The sequence below is a fragment of the Kogia breviceps genome, chromosome 3, assembly GCF_026419965.1.
Source record: "Kogia breviceps isolate mKogBre1 chromosome 3, mKogBre1 haplotype 1, whole genome shotgun sequence".
NCBI lineage: Eukaryota > Metazoa > Chordata > Mammalia > Artiodactyla > Physeteridae > Kogia > Kogia breviceps.
In genome coordinates, this window is record NC_081312.1 from 157,778,997 (window position 1) to 157,798,560 (window position 19,564).

General features: G+C 39.1%; 1 protein-coding gene across 13 annotated transcripts in view; it reads right to left on the reverse strand.

Annotated features, from left to right (window-relative positions):
- Positions 1-19,564, reverse strand: part of TJP1 (tight junction protein 1) — a 257,714-nt gene that overhangs the window by 107,342 nt on the left and 130,808 nt on the right. For 4 of the 13 annotated variants that reach the window (XM_067030112.1, XM_059056824.2, XM_067030113.1 and 1 more), the window contains exon 1: positions 9,218-9,332. The exons of 6 other annotated variants lie outside the window; for them this stretch is intronic. In XM_067030112.1, the coding sequence (XP_066886213.1) occupies positions 9,218-9,244 (27 nt within the window). In that variant the 5' untranslated portion in view covers positions 9,245-9,332. Of the gene's footprint in view, positions 1-9,217; positions 9,399-19,564 lie in introns of those variants that run through there. 3 more of the 13 variants (XM_059056820.2, XM_059056819.2, XM_059056821.2) reach the window with 3 other exon arrangements.

A 19,564-nucleotide genomic window follows, 5' to 3' on the forward strand; every position in this document is an offset into this window, starting at 1 on the left:
TGCAGGGGACACAGGTTCGGGCCCTGGTCTGGGAAGATCCCACATGCCACGGAGCAACTAGGCCCGTGAACTACTAGGCCTCACAACTACTGAGCCTGTGCGTCTGGAGCTTGTGCTCCGCAACAAGAGAGGCCGCGATAGTGAGAGGCCCGTGCACCGCGATGAAGAGTGGCCCCTGCTTGCCACAACTAGAGAAAGCCCTAGCACAGAAACGAAAACCCAACACAGCCAAAAATTAAAATAAATAAATAAAATAAATTTAAAATTATTTTTTTTAAAAAAGACCATTATGAGAACTACCACATTGGAAAATATACCTACAATACATATAATCAACTAGCTTTTATCCAAAAAAAAAAAAAAAAAAATACAAAGCAAATCAATAAGAAAATAATCCCAAAGAAAAATAGACAACAGACTCAAACAGGGCATAAGCATGAAAAGTTGCTCAACTTCATCTAGTCAAAAAATGCAAATTAAAATCTTCAATGAGATTCACTAAAGACCAACCAGAAAGGGCTAAAAGTGTCTGCTAATACCAAGTATTGGTGAAAATGCAGAGCAACAGAAACTCTCATTCACTGATGATGACAAGTGTAACTTGGTATAATCTCTTTGCAGAAGACATCGTCTTACTAAAAGTGAAGACACACTAAACAATCCAGCAGCAATTCCGTCCCCAAACACATCTTAGAGAAAAACGTGCACATGTTCACCGAGATGAACAAGTGTTCATCTTAATAGTGGAAGCATTATTCTTAATAGCCCAAAGTAGTAAACAACCCAAATGCCCATCAATGGTAGAATAAATAAACTGTAGTATATTCACACAATAAAATACTAAACAGCAATAAAGATGAATGAATTCATAATGCAACAACACATGAATTTTAAAAACATAAAGTCAGAATAGTGGTTGTCTTGGGGAAAGAACGGTGCTGGCAGGAAGATCCTAACACATGCATCTTACGGTTGGGACAGTGGCTCACTGGCAGGATAAGGTTATCAGGTAGAGGGCAATGAAGGAAGCTGAAGAGCTGCCAATATTCTACTCCTTGACCTGGGTGGTGTTTACTCAGGTGTTCACTTTGTGATAATTCATTAATCTACATGTGCTTTCTGCGATTTTACATAGGTGTTATGTTTCACAATTAAAAGGTTTAAAAAATGAAGTCAGCTCCCAACATGGAAGTCACGGTAATTTACATAAAATCTGGATTTACAACCAGTTCTGGAAAAAAAAACGGGAAGATCCAGCCGGCTGTCTTTGCCACCAGCAACAATCAGGGCAATCTTGGCCTCCTTGAAGAGCTCGTGCTCTCTGACCCCACAGCATCCTTTCTTCCTGGACTCGCCTAACACCATTCCATACTCATCTCCTTGACACTCCTTACAGCACGTGAACGTAACAGCATGTGCATGTGTGAATTATAAAGCCTAGAAGCAATTGTGCCATAAGCCAGAGCAGTAAATTTAACCTCAGATTCCTCACCTATGAAAGAGGTCACAAGAGTACCTACCACAACTGTTAAGATCAGATGAGACAATGCACATAAAACAGCTAGCTTAGTATCAGTCACAGAATCAGCACTCAGTATTAGGAGGCTATTATTTATTATTAATACACATTTCTCGTATTTACAACTAGGATGTAAATCTGCTTGCCATGGCCACTGTCTTCTGACTTTACAGGAAATACAGCATCAAAATAGGGGTTGGTATACGTTTGTTTAATTAAATGCTCCAACATGTATCACTGTTTAAAAAAGAAAAATAGGGACTTGCTGGTGGGTGGCTCAGTGGTTAAGAATCCGCCTGCCAATGCAGGGAACACGGGTTCGAGCCCTGGTCTGGGAAGATCCCATATGTCACAGAGCAGCTAAGCCTGTGCATCACAACTACTGAGCCTGTGCTCTAGAGCCCACGAGCCACAACTACTGAAGCCCGTGCACCTAGAGCCCGTGCTCCACAACAAGAGAAGCCACTGCAATGAGAAGCCCGCACCACAACAAAGAGTAGCCCCCGCTCGCTGCAACTCGTGCAGCAACAAAGACCCAACACAGCCAAAAATAAATAAATAAATGTATTTTTTTTTTAAAAAAGAAAAAAGAAAAACAGTAAATAAATCTTCCAAAGTTCCTTTACATGACACCACTGGGAAAGATTTCTTACAATTACACTTTGAAAAGTACACTTGTGTTTACTTGTTTTTGCCAAACCACGAATTTCTCCCCATCAGGCCTTTCACTGGTCTGATCAGTGTCAGGTAAATGGACACCTATGAAAATACACTTTAAGATCATGGATTTTAAGACCTCAGTCATAAAAAGCCCTCAAAATGAAAACTGACTTTTCAAGGTAAACATCATGTGAACACCAAAAGCAGCTCCCTATTTTTCACATAGTTGTTAGTGTCCCAATGCCTAGCCAATACACTTATCTAATTCTTGCCCCTCAGACAAAGTATACATTTTCCCCCCAAAACCCACAAAAGTCTAATTCAAACTACTTCTTCCAGAAGCCAATCTGACAGTAAGCCCTCCTAAAATGGAAGACTACGAATTTCACCCACGAATATAATGATAGCTAATGAACTAGTCACCCACAATGTCCATCGTCTCACAGACACAACACTGAGCAAGAGAAGCCATATACAAGAGTCCACACCAGAAGATCCTGTTTGTGTAAAGTTCACAGGCAAAACCAGTGTTTACGGAATGCGTAAGTGGTAAAATTATACAGAAAAACTAGAAAAAAAGTAATATAGAAGACAAGATACTTATCTTTGGGGAAAGCAAGTTATGATCCAGAAATGGCCTGTTAGGGATTCTAGGTGCTCATCATCATTTTATTTACAGGATTTTATTTGTTGCTTCCTGCCCACACCATTAAAATGGTCCACAAGTACAGCACAGTGATATGTTCACTGCTCTATTTCTGGCACCTAGAACAGTGTCTGGTTCTTACTAGGCCAGCAGTGAGTATCTGTTAAATATAGAATACCGTTTCAAAAATTCAAATTGTTACATATTTAACAACTGGCTAGACCCTAAGTATAATAGTAACAGCCAACTTACTGTCCATTTTCCATGTCAGTATATTCAAGGAGTTGTAAGTATATAAGTAAATTCTAATTACTTTATAATTCTTAACCTTCTTCTGTTTAGACGTTTACCAAATGCGTGAATGTATCCAGATTCAATTGAAACATTTTTTTTTTAATTAACAAGGGAAAATGCGGAAACTCAGGTGTTACAGTAAGCCCAGGCTCTAGATGGGATTCTACCACCTTACCCAACCAAAAAAGCACAGCAGAGTGCTATGCTCTTATAAGATGACCTGAAGTATGCTCATATTTATTTTAAGAATAAAAACTCAAATTCTTTGGATCTTAAAAATGAATTACACATTTCACAACTGATTATTACAATACAAGGCAGCTAAAAACTGTAAGCCTTTAGAGGACAGGGATCCAAAACAAAATGTGCTCAATAGATACTTGCTGAACTAACAAAAAGAATCTCATTACTGATAACCTCCTGAATTTTAGCATTATGTATTGAATTAAGAGAACAATCATAAATTAAGTTTAATTCAGTTATCAAAAACTGTGTACAAACCCAAAAGATTACTAGCAACAATTCTACAGTTATCAGAAACTGTGTACAAACCCGAAAGATTACTAGCAACAATTCTAAAGAGTGAAAATTCCTAAAATAACCAAGAAAAAAATGAACTTTCACTCTTTGGGAATGTACACTATTTTAAAAAAAAAAACAAAAAAAAATTTCAGCAAATAAAAAAAAACTTTTTTAATCAAGCCAGGCATATACTAAATTAGCATCCCTGCAAAGTAATATTCGTTCCAGTTTTCACCTCTCTTCTGGGCATGATAAACTAGAATGAGGTCACTCACCAATCAACTCACTTCCCAGCATTCTATCAGCATGAAAGAGTTAAGAGTGTTCTAATATATACTGAAATGCACCTACAACACAAATTAAAACTTACATTTTGACCTATCCCAAAGTTAAGGGCTTTCTGAGATTCAGTATTAACACTACATACGTAACAGTTAGGGCTTGTTATTAAATCTCAAATGGTATTTTGTGGTATGAATTTTGGCAACATTGGTTTTCTCATATTAAAACAGTACTCTGTGGGATAGTCGATCATTCAGAGTCCATTATTTTCACACATTTTTAGGCTATAACATGAAATTCCCTACCCATGAACTCACCGCGCACTTCTCATTATTAAGAATGCATCTGTTTAGGAAGGCATGGAAATCAAGCACCTGGCTAACCCATAAAGAAGCAACCTGAAGCCACTCTTCTCTGCAATAAATAAATTAGGAAGCACTCTAGGTCAGCAATAGCAAAAGGCCTATTTTTATTGCTGGCTTATATTAGAAATACTGTACTGAAACAGACCAATTTTAGATTAAATTCAAAATTTGGTAGTTCTAACATGTCTCTTTCTACAAGATTAAAAGTTCTCTTTCTACAAGATTAAAAGTTAATCTAAGGTTTCTCAAGATTGTCTTTCAAAATTCAGAGATGCAAAGCAAGTTCTAGTCAAATATTTCAGAAATATCATACTAAACATAAACTATCTTTTAATCTTATTTAACATTTGATCAAAAACTCTACGAATAAAAAATAACTCTGCTTGTCCCATGGCTGGTCTCCAGCCCTACCACCTTCCGTCAGTGCTCAACCCTGAGTGTGTGATTGGCACGGAGCCTGCAGTGAGCTGTGGCTGGGCGGCCAGGGACCAGTGGCACCACATGTGGATTTACAGCTGGACTCGTGGTCTTTCATTAGACTGAATTTTTATCATGTCAGAACTACGTCAATAAACAGGATTACACTTCCAATTTTTTCACCAAAATTATTTTTTTAATGACACTTTCCTTAGCAGCTTGGTGATCTGTCTTGTTTATACTCAATTTTATTCTTAGAACTGTACTGAGTTTACATTTGGTCTCTAAATAGAAAAAAGATTAAAGAGCAAGTAAAAGTCAGAGCCAGTACATTGTTACCAGGATTGGAAAAAAAAAAAAAAAAAAGCAGTGAAACTACTGTAATCTTTCTCCTTCAAACCAAACAGGAAACAGTACTATATATACTCCATTACAGCTCTCAAAGCCACAGATTGGTTTTAACCTCATTATTTGTTGGTGTGGATGGCTGACCTCACTATCACTCACTAGTGGGGAAGCACTGTAGATCTGAAAAGTACCTGTCTAATGGAGCTGTCCTAAAATGAACTTAAGAGTTATAAATGCAGTCAGGATTATCAACTAATCACATAAATGACAGGTTTAACCACAAGCACCTACCATGTCAAACACACTAACATAAAAAATTAAGTCTTCGCCTTAAACACTATAAAAATATTTCTAGTGAAAAACAAACATTGTACAAATTTGGCAGGTAAAGAAAAATATTACTACAGTGAAGCCCAATAAACGTTGGCACACACAGTGAATTCTCACAAAGTACAGTGTTCTTAATTTACCTTTAAAGCAGTATGAAACAAATACCAATTACTAAGTACCAAAATTAAAACTACATCATAACAGCCACTGAGGACACAATTCCTATCTATAAGGACTAATTCTGTAATTAGTTCTGTTCATTTAGCTTTATTCTACAGTTTCTAACTTTCAAATGTTCAGCTGTTAAAGAAAGTTCATTGTGCCTTATTTGATAACTATAAATCAATTCCTAATAAGCGGTGTAAATAATTTCCATACTAAACTACATTATAATTTTAAAAATAATCAACCAGGCAAAAAAAATGCTGTTCCTGAGACAAAAATGGAAACTTTTAAGCAGCAAAATCTAATAAGCATACAGTACAATGTTACATTTTATTGCTTCCTCTGAAGTGAAACAGCTTAAAAATCCAGAAGCCACTGCACTTGCTTCAGCCACTTTCTGTGATTCAACAAATGGAAATGTTCCCAATTATTCAGATCATTTTCTTACATAGTTAAACAATTCCTTGGTGAGACAGAGAACCGCCCTCAAATTCCTGTTTTCAACTTTTGTATCATTTCATATCAGGTACACTAGTAATTCTGTTTGCGAATTCAGATGTATAGCTGAACTTTTCCTTTATTACTTAAGTTAGTATCATGCACTGAGAAGCCCTTTCCAATTTAAGTATATATTTTTTAAAAGCATCCTACACTTTCTTCTAGTATTTTATGATTTATCTTCTTTGCACTTTTTCAAAGATTTCATTTGGATTTTTTTTTCGGGGGGGGGAGGGGTGGCCTAAAAAATTTTTAAAAAAAATTTTTTTGAAGAGGATAACCAACAGTCCCAGCACTGTTTATTGAATAATCCATCCTTTCTCCAGTAATCTTCCATGTTATTTTTATCATACAGTCTCAATTTTCCCTCTTGCTGGCTAGGTGAATTTAGGCAAGTTACTTTATCTCTCTGTGTTTCAATCTCCTCATCCATGAACTGGGGAATAACAGTAGTGCTCATTTCATATCGATACTGAGAACTACATCAGTTAATTCATGTTTACCACTTAGAACAACAGCTGACACATTAAATGCTGACGATCATAATCACTAAAAGCTCATAAACACACAGATGTTTCTGGACTCTGTGATTCCAGTGTCTATTCCTCAGCTAAAAGATTGCCTCAAATTACTTTGAATTCATAACACATTCGGTTTTCTAATAAGGTATTCTTTTTCCAAAAAGTTCATGGCTATCACCCATTTATTTTATCAGATAAACTTTCTCATCAATATGTCAAGTTTCCTACAATACCGCACTGGGATTCTATTTGGAATTGTGCTAACATTTATACACCAACTCTAGGAAATTTGGTATATTCTGTAAGAGTCACTCTCCCCCATTCAGAGAGTATATTTTCTCATCTCTTTTATTGAGGTTTTATGTCCTTTAAAATTAGGTAAGTTACCAACAATTGTTATATTTATTCCTAGGTACAACCATTTTGGAGAAAGATTTAGTGACATATATCAGAATTTTAAATGCACATACCCTTTGACCCAGAAATTCCACTTTTAAGAATCTGACATACAGTAATACTATATAAGTGCAGATATAAAAATATAAGGCTACTTATTACAATAAAATCCTGGAAACAAATTAAATGTCTATCAGTAAGGCAATAATGACCTGCAGCATATTCATGGCATGGAAGAATATTCAACCATTACAAAGAATATAGAATCAAAAGTACTGGTTTCGAGAAGAGTTCTACAAACTATTATGCTAAAAGCAAGAAAAGCAAGCTGCAAAATTAATGTCTTCAGTTTTTTTTAACTGGGAAACAAAAATATATGTAAAGTATTGAGTACACAGCCTTGTTCTTATTAAGCATTTTAATCACCTTACAAAATTAAACGTGACTTGGTTGGTTGAATACTATTTCATTTCAGCTATCTTTTACGGCCTGCCTTGCTCTACATAAGATTTAATGGTGGCCCCATAACACAGCACTTCAGAAAAATAAGCTTTCAACTGACATTCTACTCATAAAAATTTAAGAATGCAAACGTCCCTAAAATGTAATGTTTAACTAGTGATATTTTTCAATATGCCATAAAACCTCAACATCATGATTCAGGAGAAAATGTATGACTCCTTCTAAATCATCATTTTACTATGGCAATCTACTGAAAACTTACTTCTCTCCATACATGAAATAACCTTTTTAGAGTGTGTGATCCTGGATATTAAGTGCCAGAGATCACACTGCAGGAACACAGTGACATTCTCTGTAATACGGAAACAAAGCCTTTCCTCCGAAGAAAATAATGTAAGCTTATTTTAAAATCATGCAAAATCCTGCCTTTTATTCTAAATCTTTAGATTGTTCTTAATCAGTGTAAGGTCAAAAAGGTACACATGAAAGTTTTCTTAAAGAGAGAACACTAAATTCCTTAGAAAAATTTATTCACTACTAAATGTAACCGCTAACTTCTGCCAGCCAGAAAACAAGGTCTTAGATCAGAAACTCCAGGGCCTTATTATACCTGGTCCGAGATACTATGAATAAACATTTCAAACAGAAAAACAAACCAAAAAAATCAAACCAGTACCTGCGTAAGCACTTTGATACTGTTTGAAGTAATGAATTGATTTTTAAGGGAGATTTTTACTCTTCACATTTCTGTATTCCCGCAATCGTTTAAAAGAGCAGGTACTACTTTATGGTGAAAAAGATTAAAATGTACAAAAGGAGAAGAGAATATTAACTGATTTTTAAGAACTTTAGGGGACTTCCTTGGTGGCTCAGTGGTTAAGAATCAGTCTGCCAATGCAGGGGACACGGGTTCGAGCCCTGGATCCGGGAAGATTCCACATGCCGCGGAGCAACTAAGCCCGTGGGTCTGCGCTCTAGAGCCCACAAGCCACAACTACTGAGCCCACGTGCCTAAAGCCCGTGCTCCCAGAGAATCCACCGCAATGAGAAGCCCGCGCACCGCAACAAAGACCCAACGCAGCCAAAAATTAAAAAAATAAAAATAAATTTACTTAAAAATAAGAAAGAACTTCAGCTTTTTAATGTCATATACAAACTGGTTTGAAAGCACTGAGAAAATGGCATAATACTTCAAAGCACATGGAAAAACTGATAGGAAGAAGTGTTACTTTTTTGAGGAACCCACACGTCTTTGCCAATTTTTATTGTTTAGAGTACATCTAACTGTCCATTTTTAAGGGTATTTTGTGGTACTTTTGAAAGTTTAATTCAAACTAAACTATTAAAAACTGTTAAGAGATTAGTTTTTTCAATGTTACCGTAAGTAAATAAAACAGTTAAAACAACAAAAATCCAACCTACTCCACACGGGCTGAGTGTTTGCCGTCCCAATGTCTTGCCGCGGGCGCGCGCATACCAGCGACAGTGACATCAGATCGAAACCACACGGTTTCGCCAGTGACCAACCATTCCCGCAAAGACAGCAGCCGCCGCCCACCGGGGTGGCTCCAGCCCGACCTCCGCTCCCCGCGCCCGGCTTCCTGGCGGGACCTGTTGCGCGTTCCCGCCCGCCCTGCTCCCTCCCCGCGCAGGCATGAGCCAGGGAATGGCAGCGACGCCGCCGCGATGCACCTGCCTGGGCCCCGGCCGTCCCCACCCCCGGCCGCCCGGCCGCCAGCCCGTGGGAGGAGGGAGACGGGCCCCCGGCGGGACAGGCTCCCGAAGCGCTCACCTTGGCGGCCGCGGCCCTGGCGGACATCTTGTCTCTCCGGTGCCGCACGACGTTCCTCGGACCCGAGACTCCTCGCCGCCAGCCACCGGCTCCTCACGCAGCTGCCCAGATAAACATCTCCCGGGAGCGAGCGGGGCGGGGGCGCCGGAGAGGCCCGGCCCACGGGGAGGGGACTCAACTCGGACAAAAGTCCGCGCCGCGCCAGCCCCGCCCGGGGCTCCCCGCGGGGCGCGCCCGGCCGGCACCTCCCTCCGAGCGCGGCGGCCGCAGCCCCGCTGCCAGCACGGGCCCGCCCGCTCAATGCTCGGCAGCACCGAGCCCTCCGCGGCCCGCCCGCCGGCTCCCTGCAAGCCGCTTCCGCACGTTAACTTCCCAGAAACGAGCCGCAACGACGGGACGTGGCGTCGGCGGGCTGAGCCGGCGCCGGCAACCGCGATGGCCACGCAAACCTGCCAACCCGACCCGGCCCACTGAGCATGCCCGGCCGGGGGGCGGGGCCGTGGCAGGGGCAGGGCCGCGAGCGGGGGGCGGGGCTACGGGGGCGGGGCTACGGGGGCGAGGGGCGAGCAGCTGGTCAGCTTCCTGTCCGGACGCGACCCCTGTCGCGGAAGGAAAAGCCCAGTTTCCGAAGTAGCTTGGAGACGGAGTTTCCTGTTTGTTCGCATCACGAGTCAGGCGGAAAGGGCCCCCGAGGAGCGAGCCTCCGTGTACCCAGCCTTTGCGACTTGAACAGAGACACACCTGGCCGTGGCCCCCGCCGCCCGCCTGCCTAGGCCTCGCTGAGAAGTGGCGTCCTGGCTGTCGTTGTGGACGGATCGACTGCTCCGCGGACACTGGTCACGGGGGGCTCACGCACACGAGGCCTCGACATAGACCCAACACCCTCTTCTCCAGCCGGCGCAGATAGGGATCCCAAAAGCATATTTTTGGCATTAAAAATGTTGAAATTCTTAGTGGCGAGAGAAGGGGAGGTACCCAGCAGAAAAGGCTGCGAGGACGTTCTGGCCACGGTCCGGGCTGATCAGCCCGCAGTGCAGATGCCCTCGCTAGACACCAAGGAGTATTTAAGAAACCTTTCCCGCCCTCATTATTCTACACTCTGTAAAATGTAAAGCTCTTCGCAAACGTCAGGAATTCTTAGTAACATTAAGTGGTAAGCTCCTTTAAAGTACCTAGTACAGTGCCATAAAAGGTACACGAGAAACAGAAAAAAGCAGAAACATCAGGTTTTAAACGATGGTTTTCTCTTTAGAATTCAAACTGTATGAAAAGATCTAACTTATCTTAACCAAGAAATATCTGTATATCATACATAAATATCAATTAAAATTTCAAAGTAAAATACCATACATTTTGCAACCTGAAGCTATGGAACTAGAAAAAAGCATTTTGCAAATCAAACCCTTATTCTTTTCTTTATTTTCCCCATGCACAGAAATGGTTACAGTCACTTTTTTGTTTTAAAGTCATGTTGGGTGTGACTTTTGTTTTTGGACAAAGTATTATTCTTTTAAGAACTGTAATTAAAATTTCCTTATGAACAAATGCTATTTTTTTAAATTGTGATTTTTTTTATTTGAAATGGTGGCTGTGTGGAAGACCTTCCACATTATCTTTATTAGTCTTCCCATTTAATAAGATGTGCAATCAGCATGACCTGCCTGGAACTAGCTAGACATTGTACCTTTAACAGACCTAAACCTAGAAATGTTATCTACAAATGCACTAAGACCTTTCCTCTTTCCTCATTTGTCACTCTTCATCAAGCCTACCGTATATAAGTTAAATGCTAGATTACATAATGATCTGTCAAAGATCTAATACATCTGATGGCAATTTTAGTTTATTTTCCTATTGCCATGGATTTAAAAATAATGAAATCAAGCAAGAAATTTAACTTTGAGAATACTATGCTTTAAAAATTACATTGATAAAAGTATTTCAATGAATAATAGTATACTTTTAAATCTTTTTCAATGGTAGTTATAATATCTAAATTAAGCTGTACGAATGGGAGAAAATATTTGCAAATGAAGCAACTAACAAAGGATTAATCTCCAAAATTTACAAGCAGCTCAATATCAAAAAACCAAACAACCCAATCCAAAAATGGGCAGAAGACCTAAATAGACATTTCTCCAAAGAAGATATACAGATTGCCAACAAACACATGACAGGATGCTGAACATCACTAATCATTAGAGAAATGCAAACCAAAACTACAATGAGGTATCACCTCACACCAGTCAGAATGGCCATCATCAAAAAATCTGCAAACAATAAATGCTGGAAAGGGTGTGGAGAAAAAGGAAACCTCTTGCACTGTTGGTGGGAATGTAAATTAATACAGCCACTATGGAGAACAGTATGGAGGTTCCTTAAAAAACTAAAAATAGAACTACCATACGACCCAGCAATCCCACTACTGGGCATATACCCCGAGAAAACCATAATTCAAAAAGAGTCTAGGGCTTCCCTGGTGGCACAGTGGTTGAGAGTCTGCCTGCCGATGCAGGAGACACGGGTTCGTGCCCTGGTCCAGGAAGATCCCACATGCCACGGAGCAGCTAGACCTGTGAGCCATGGCTGCTGAGCCTGCGTGTCCAGAGCCTGTGCTCCGCAACAGGAGGCACCACAACAGTGAAAGGCCCGCGTACCGCAAAAAAAAAAAAAAAAAGAGTGCAATGTTCATTGCAGCTCTATTTGCAATAGCCAGGACATGGAACAAACCTAAGTGTCCACTGACAGATGAATGGATAAAGAAGATGTGGCTCATATGTACAATGGAATATTACTCAGCCATAAAAAGAAACAAAATTGAGTTATTTGTAGTGAGGTGGATGGACCTAGAGTCTGTCATACAGAGTGAAGTAAGTCAGAAAGAGAAAAACAAATACCAGATGCTAACACATATATATGGAATCTAAAAAAAAAAATGGTTCTGAAGCACCTAGGGGTAGGACAGGAATAAAGATGGAGATGTAGAGAATGGACTTGGGGACACGGGAAGGGGGAAGGGTAAGCTGGAACGAAGTGAGAGAGTGGCATGGACATATATACAGTACCAAATGTGAAATAGATAGCTAGTGGGAAGCAGCCACATAGCACAGAGAGATCAGCTTGGTGCTTTGTGACCACCTAGAGGGGTGGGATAGGGAGGATGGCAGGGAAATGCAAGAGGGAGGAGATATGGGGATACATGTTAGCTGATTCACTCTGTTATAAAGCAGAAACTAACACACCATTGTAAAGCAATTATACTCCTATAAAGATGTTAAAAAATTAACTAAGCTGTACAATTTTTTTTAATGTATCTCCTTTTCTCTAAAGGATCAAGAGAAAGTTTTTGTCATTTGTAAAAATAAAGATAAAAGTTAGTTGTCAAGAATTAAAAGCACATCTCCGTTCCTACAGTTTATTTCCGGGGAGATGGTTTGATAAGAAGTGGAAAGCATAAAGCATAATCTCAGATAGTTGCCCCTTTAACAATGAAGAGTTTATCCTTTGAACATCAAAAAAAGGTTCACATTATACCACCATTTTAATGCCTACATATGGATGTGATTATAGCTCCTCTAGATCAATTACATGGGAAGAAATACAAGCAAATTTGAGATTCTCATTTAGAATTACAATAAAGTTTAACCAAGAATCTCTTTCGATTGCACAGACTATTTCTGATCATCTAATGCAAACTGAACAGGAAACTAAAAAACCACAACACTTTCAAAGACAACTTCCTGTGGGGTTTTTGGTGTCTGTGGCTCAGAATGAAAAAAACAGCATGTGTGCGAAATCTTTATAAATCTTAGAACCATTTATTAAAACAGCTTTGACCAAATGAACAACTATAACCACACCCACATTTTACATATGTATATTTATCTTTCTGTTACCAAAAAAATCCTTAGAAAAACAGATTGTTATTTTTAGTATGAGCTGTGAGTTTACACATGAAATATAAAGGGGAAGTATGGCACTGTGGCAGAAAATGAGACAGTCTTGATAATGTCACAAAAGAGGACATACATACAAAATACTGGAATTAGGAGAATTTTATCAGAGCATTGTAACAACAAAATAAAATAAGTAATCCTAATCTCACTCTTATGCCATATCTTTAAAAATTCTATAAACTGCTTCAGAGTTTTCCTCTGCCGATAAGAGTCATTATAACACTGTTAAATAGGAAAAAGTTTTTTAAGGCTCATCAAGTTTCTAGATTTCACAGACCAGTAAAATTTCACAAAAACAAAACAAAACAAAAGAAACAAGAAAAACCTACTTTAGGGGTACAATACAGAATGACCAACTTTTAATCTTATTTTATTTTACAAAGTAACGAACATTTAAAAACAAACATTATGAACTGTACACTTAAAGATGTTTAAAATGGTACATTTTATATAGATTTTTGCCAGAATAAAAAAGAAATACCAAAAGAATGTTACTATCACCAACATCATTTCATTTTTTTAAAGGACGTAGAAACACTAAAAACAAGTCATTTTTTATTCAGTTCAAAATAAAGAACAGTCCTTCCTAAGAAGAGTTCCTCCTAAGGAAGAGTGGAGCCATCCTTCCTCTGACCATGGCAAGCTAGAGCTTTCTGTTTTTAGGGTCCTGAATGTCACACAACCAGGCGGACTAGAAACTTCATAATTCTGTGGAATCCATGACTCCAGCTGGACTGGAGGGAGCAGTCTGCCCCTCCTTCACAACTCCTGTTTCCCACTTCTACACTCTCCTAATGATCCCTCAAAGACCTCCTCCCCAGCCCAAGCAGATAATTCATAGAGAAAACAGAAATTGAGGAATGGAAACTCCCTTCCCTTCCTGCCAAATATGATACACCTATCCTAACATTTGGTTTTCTTCTCTTTCCCTCCCCCAGGGCAGGGAATCCCATTCTGGGGGCCTGGCCCTATCAGCCAAGTTCTCTGGCCATCATCTTTGTCCTCTCTCAGCTAAAGGATTCTACCTCTCAGAATTCAAGCTTCTCCTAGTTTCTCCCATCTTAAAAACGGAGGGAAAAAACAAAAACAAAAGCCCCTGACTCCACCCAGGCCACCTTCAAAGGTGTGCCAGCAGTGCAGCTGTACAACCTGGTGCTCAGAAGGCCCTGCACTTGGGGTTTAATGCTCTGAATCTGAATGATTTTCGCTTTGGATTTGTGTTTTGTAAGTGAAGGTGGATAGAGCGCACACTGAGGTCCTGTGGTCTCAGCTCACACTGGTCCTGGCTCCTGTGGCCTCTGGGGAGGGGCTCCAGGCTGCCCGCTCCCAGGACTCCTGAAGCCTGGCCTGTACCTCCCTCCCTGACAGGGATGGGTGAGGGCTGGGTACCACAGCATCCTGGGTGGGGCAAGATCCCAGGCAGGCAGTGCTGTTTCCCACCTTGGTAGGGGGAGCCTCTCTCTCAGCTCCCACTCGGGTACCAAGCCTTCCCGGCCTGGAGGTTTAAGGATCCCTGGTGGTTGCCGTCTGCTGCGGGCTGCAGCAGCAGGCCAGGAGCTCAATCCCCCCAGACCCTGTGCCCAGCTAGGGCATCTTGGTCAGGCAGCTTGTGAGAAGGGGGTTCTGCTAGGCCCAGCAGGCAAGTGGGACCCCCGGGGCCCTGGAGGGTCTTCTGGTTGTGATTATCCCAGGTCCAGGGGTGCTCCCCCTGCCTGTGGGTCTCTGCTTGGGAGTGGGGTCCTCTCTCCTCCCAACCTTTCTAAGTCTGCCTGTGCTTGTCTCTTCTGGCTGGTTTGAGGGACAACTCCAGGGACAAGCCATGAAATATCAATTGTATAATTCAACTAATTCCTCATACGAGTTAAATGTTCTGATCTTTGCATTTAAAACTAGCCTGATATAAAGATAAATGATAAAATTATATGTACTGTTAATGATACTTTTTTCTGCTTTTTGAGCAAAGGGTTCCACATTTTCATTCTGCATGGGATTCCACAAGTGGCACAGGCAGCTTCGAGTCCAGCCCCTCTAGACAGTGTTCTACCAGTTCATGATGAGCTTCCCGAGAGTTCTCTCACCTCTGGGTCTCTCTGTTGTCAATGCCTGCCCTGGGCTCTTGGCATTCTTTCTTTTCCCCCTTAATTTCACAGCTAATACATTCCTTCTGTAAAAGACTCAAGCAATAGGTATTTTTTAAAAGTCCAACTGGCCTACATCCCCCATTTCCACTACCCAGGAGTACTGATATTTAAATCTAACTAGAGAGTGATATCCAAATGGCTTTTTTTGATTGAAGTATACGCTTATTTAAAACAAAAATGTTAAACTGATACTGTCGACTTGCCAACTAAGAATATTAGATCAACCTATCCTGTTTCCCCCACCCATATGAACGCTCGATATTAATCTTATACATTTTTGCCCGTCTGGCAGACAAAAACAGTGTATTACTTGACGTTTATTCATTTACCCCCTTTTTTCTGTTAGGTTATTTATCTTACTGCTTTGTTGAAGTTCTCTAAGGATCCCTTTGTATTTAATGCATTCTAAGACATTTTAGTCTGCTGCCTGTGTGTGTGTGTGTGTGTGTGTGTGTGTGTGTGTGTGTGTGTGTGTGTGTATATGAAATAAAATTTTTTTTGGAATAATTTTAGCTTTACAGAAGAGTTGAAAAGATAATACAAAGACTTCCTTTATACCTTTCACCCAGGTTCCCCTAATGTCAACATTTTATATAACTATGGTAGATTTGTTAAAAACCAAAAAAATTAACGATGTTACAACATTATTAACAGAAGTACATCAAGTTCTGCCAGTTTTAACTCTTTAATTTCTCTGATATTCTTCCAATTTTGCGAAGCCTCCTCCTTTCCAAATCTTATGAAAACTATTTTGGCCATGTCCATTTTAAGCCTCTAGAATTTCTTAAGTTCAAGTCTGTGAACATGACTATGAATGAGGCAGAGGGTAAATTAAAAAGTCACAGAGGACAACACACAGGGCACACCTGGAGTTTCATGGTTCTTATTATACTCAAGGAACTTATTTTCTCAGACTCATCATTGTAAAAGAACTTCTGTGAGATATTTTCTCAGCCTCAAACAATAAATGGAGATTAGAAGAAAGCTTTCTATCCCATTTTAGTCTGGTGTCTGTCTTTCCTAGATGGCAGGGAGTACCAAACTCATTGGATTTTTAAAAAAAGAACAGATATATTCCTTAACAGAAGCTAAACAGTCTGGCCTCCCAAAGTATAATGTTCGGATTTTGTTTACAGTTTATGCATGTGTAAAACCTTTATAATAGTAGTCTTTTTTTTTTTTTTGCAGTACCTGGGCCTCTCACTGTTGTGGCCTCTCCCACTGTGGAGCACAGGCTCCAGACGCACAGGCTCAGCAGCCATGGCTCACGGGCCTAGCCGCTCTGTGGCATGTGGGATCTTCCCGGACCGGGGCACGAACCCGTGTCCCCTGCATCGGCAGGCAGACTCTCAACCACTGCGCCACCAGGGAAGCCCAATAGTAGTCTTTTAAAACAAATAATAAACATAAAATGTAGAAAAGTTAGTGGAACTCCACTGAAAAAGAGGTAAATATATTTTTATATTTAACATAATTTTAAAAGGAAGTAAAATATATACATATATTTGCAAAATAAACAAATAAAAGGAATTGCTTTTAGAGGAGGGAGAGACATCAATAATATGAGACTTTTCTAGACAGACTCAATATTATAGTTTTGACTTTGGAAACAAAAATGTTTTGCATATTTTTTAAAAAATGAAATCAAGAAGAAAAAAGGCATCTGTAAATACTGGGGTGAGAAAATAAACACTACTTTGGTGCCCTAACCATACAAAGAAAAGAACTGTTCCCAATGACTTGTCCAAAGTGCTTTGACTGTATTCTCAGTGGAATATCTTCTAAGGAAAAGGGCACTGCAGAGAAATCTTAAATTTCATCCAGTAGTCTGTTAGTAACAATATCAACATTATTATTTTGAAAATTTTATCTACGTATGTGTGCACATTAACTAATATAAAACTGACATACTCATTAGTGTATTAACTAAGTAATACATTAGTACATTTAATATATATTAGTATTAACATATAATAATTTACAATATTAGCATTATCATATTATGTGTATAACAGTTTCAAAGTTAAATGTAAATATATAACAGTTTCAAAGTAATAATGTTAATATTACATATTATTAGCATTAGTATATGCTAGTAATGCTAAATTATAATATATGTTTTCACACTAGTTATATATTAGTTAATATATCAATATATATTAGTGTATGTTAACACAGGAACCAAAATTTTCCACTAAAAAGAGAAAAAGGCGTAAAATTGAAGAAGTTAAATAAAAATTTTGCAATTCTAATTTGAGTCAAAAAATCAGTATAACAACTTTTAAAATATACTTAAGAGAAAAAGAAACATATATATGTATCTATATGTTCCAGGACCCTTGGAGATACCAAAATTCGAGGATGCTCAAGTCCCTTACAAAAACTAGTGTAGTATTTGCATATAACCTATGCACATCTTCCCATACACTTGAAACCAACTCTAGATTACTTATAATACCTAATACAATGTAACTGCTATGTAAATAGTTGCCAGTGTGCAGCAAATTCAAGTTTTGCTTTTTGGAAATTTCTGGAATTTTTTTCTGAATATTTTCAATCTGCAGTTTGTCGAATCCATAGATGCAGAGTCCACAGATACAGAGGGCTGACTATATATATATATATATATATATATATATATATATATATATGTTTCGCAGCTCTTCCCATCGAAAGGACTAGAAATAATAAAAACTCAATAGCAATGAGCCCAACCAGTGCTCATACTGTAATCTCCAGCCAGGAATGGCTGATTACAGGTCTGGAGCAAGAAACATACAAGATAATCCTGGGATATACTGTGCCAGAAAGTAAGGAAATTCTCAAAGAATAATGGATCAAAAGGTGAGAAAAGCAACCAAGTTGCTTCCACTGGACAATGATGAAACAATTTGAGCCTCAAAAAAAAAAAAAAAAAAAACGCTATTGACTGAAACACACTGAATATTTAAAACCCATGAATTCATAATACAAGCATACCTCGTGTTATTATACTTTGCAGGTATTATTTTTTTTTAATAAATTGAAGGTCTGTGGCAACCCTGCATTGTCTGTGGCAACCCTGCATTGAAGGTCTATGGCAACCCTCCATTGTCAGATGGCTTGCATCTTTTTATCAATCAAGCATTTTTAATTAAGGTATGCACATTCTTTTTTCAGACATAATGCTATTATTGCACACTTAACAGACTACAGTATAGTGCAAACATGATTTTTATATGCATTGGGAAATCAAAAAAATTCATTTGACTCGCTCTAGTGTGATATTTGCTTTATTGCAGTGGTCTGGATTAGAACCTGCCATATCTCCGAGGTCTAGCTATAATATCAAAAAAAGAGAGTAAATAAGCAAGAGAGGCCCCCAAACAACTACGTATTGAGTAGCTCTAGCTATAACTCAGGTACCAACTCCTTATTCTCTAAGTTGTCAATTAAAAGGAAAGAATATATATTCCATCTGAATATTATTGCAGATAACCAAATGACTCTAACTGATGAGGGAAAGTTTCTTATGAAAGAAACTCCAGCTAATAAATCTGGGAGGAATGACGGAATTAGGAAATCATTATCTTGTAACACTGAAATAACAGATTAGGGTACTGATCATCAAAGGATCAACCCACCCATCAATGTTATAGCATTATTGAAAGTAAGACAAGCCAACACTGATGCCTCTGTGTGACGCGACTAGAAGCACACAACCCTCTCTACAAAGGACACCTGCCCCAAGAGTGGCACCTGAATGAAATTCACCTATAGGGCGACTTCCACAAACAGAAATACAAGAGCTGGAGATGCACCTTAAATGACTCCACTAGGAAGCAGACAGGCAAATGCAGAATGTGGGAGGTTCCATATATTATATAGAACTATACTATACTATTCCTATAGTATATAGGAAAACTCAGCCAGTTTTCAGAACAAATTAATAGGAAAAAAGAAAAGAAAAGCAAGTTGGGACTGCTATGGACCTTATGTGGATGGAATCCTTTTCAAATCTACCTATTGTAAAAAGACATTTTGAGACAATTGGGGAAATTTAATTATGGACTAAGTGCTAGATGATACCAAGATATGATCATGGCATGTGGCCACATAAGTAAGGTATCCTTTTTGAGGAGATGCATATTGAAACATGCAGAGCTGAAACAGCACCATGTTTGGGACTTGCTTTAAAATACTTCAGCAAAGAGAAAAATTTAAAAATACAGGCCAAAAAAAGCAGCAAAATATTGAAAATTGTTGAATCC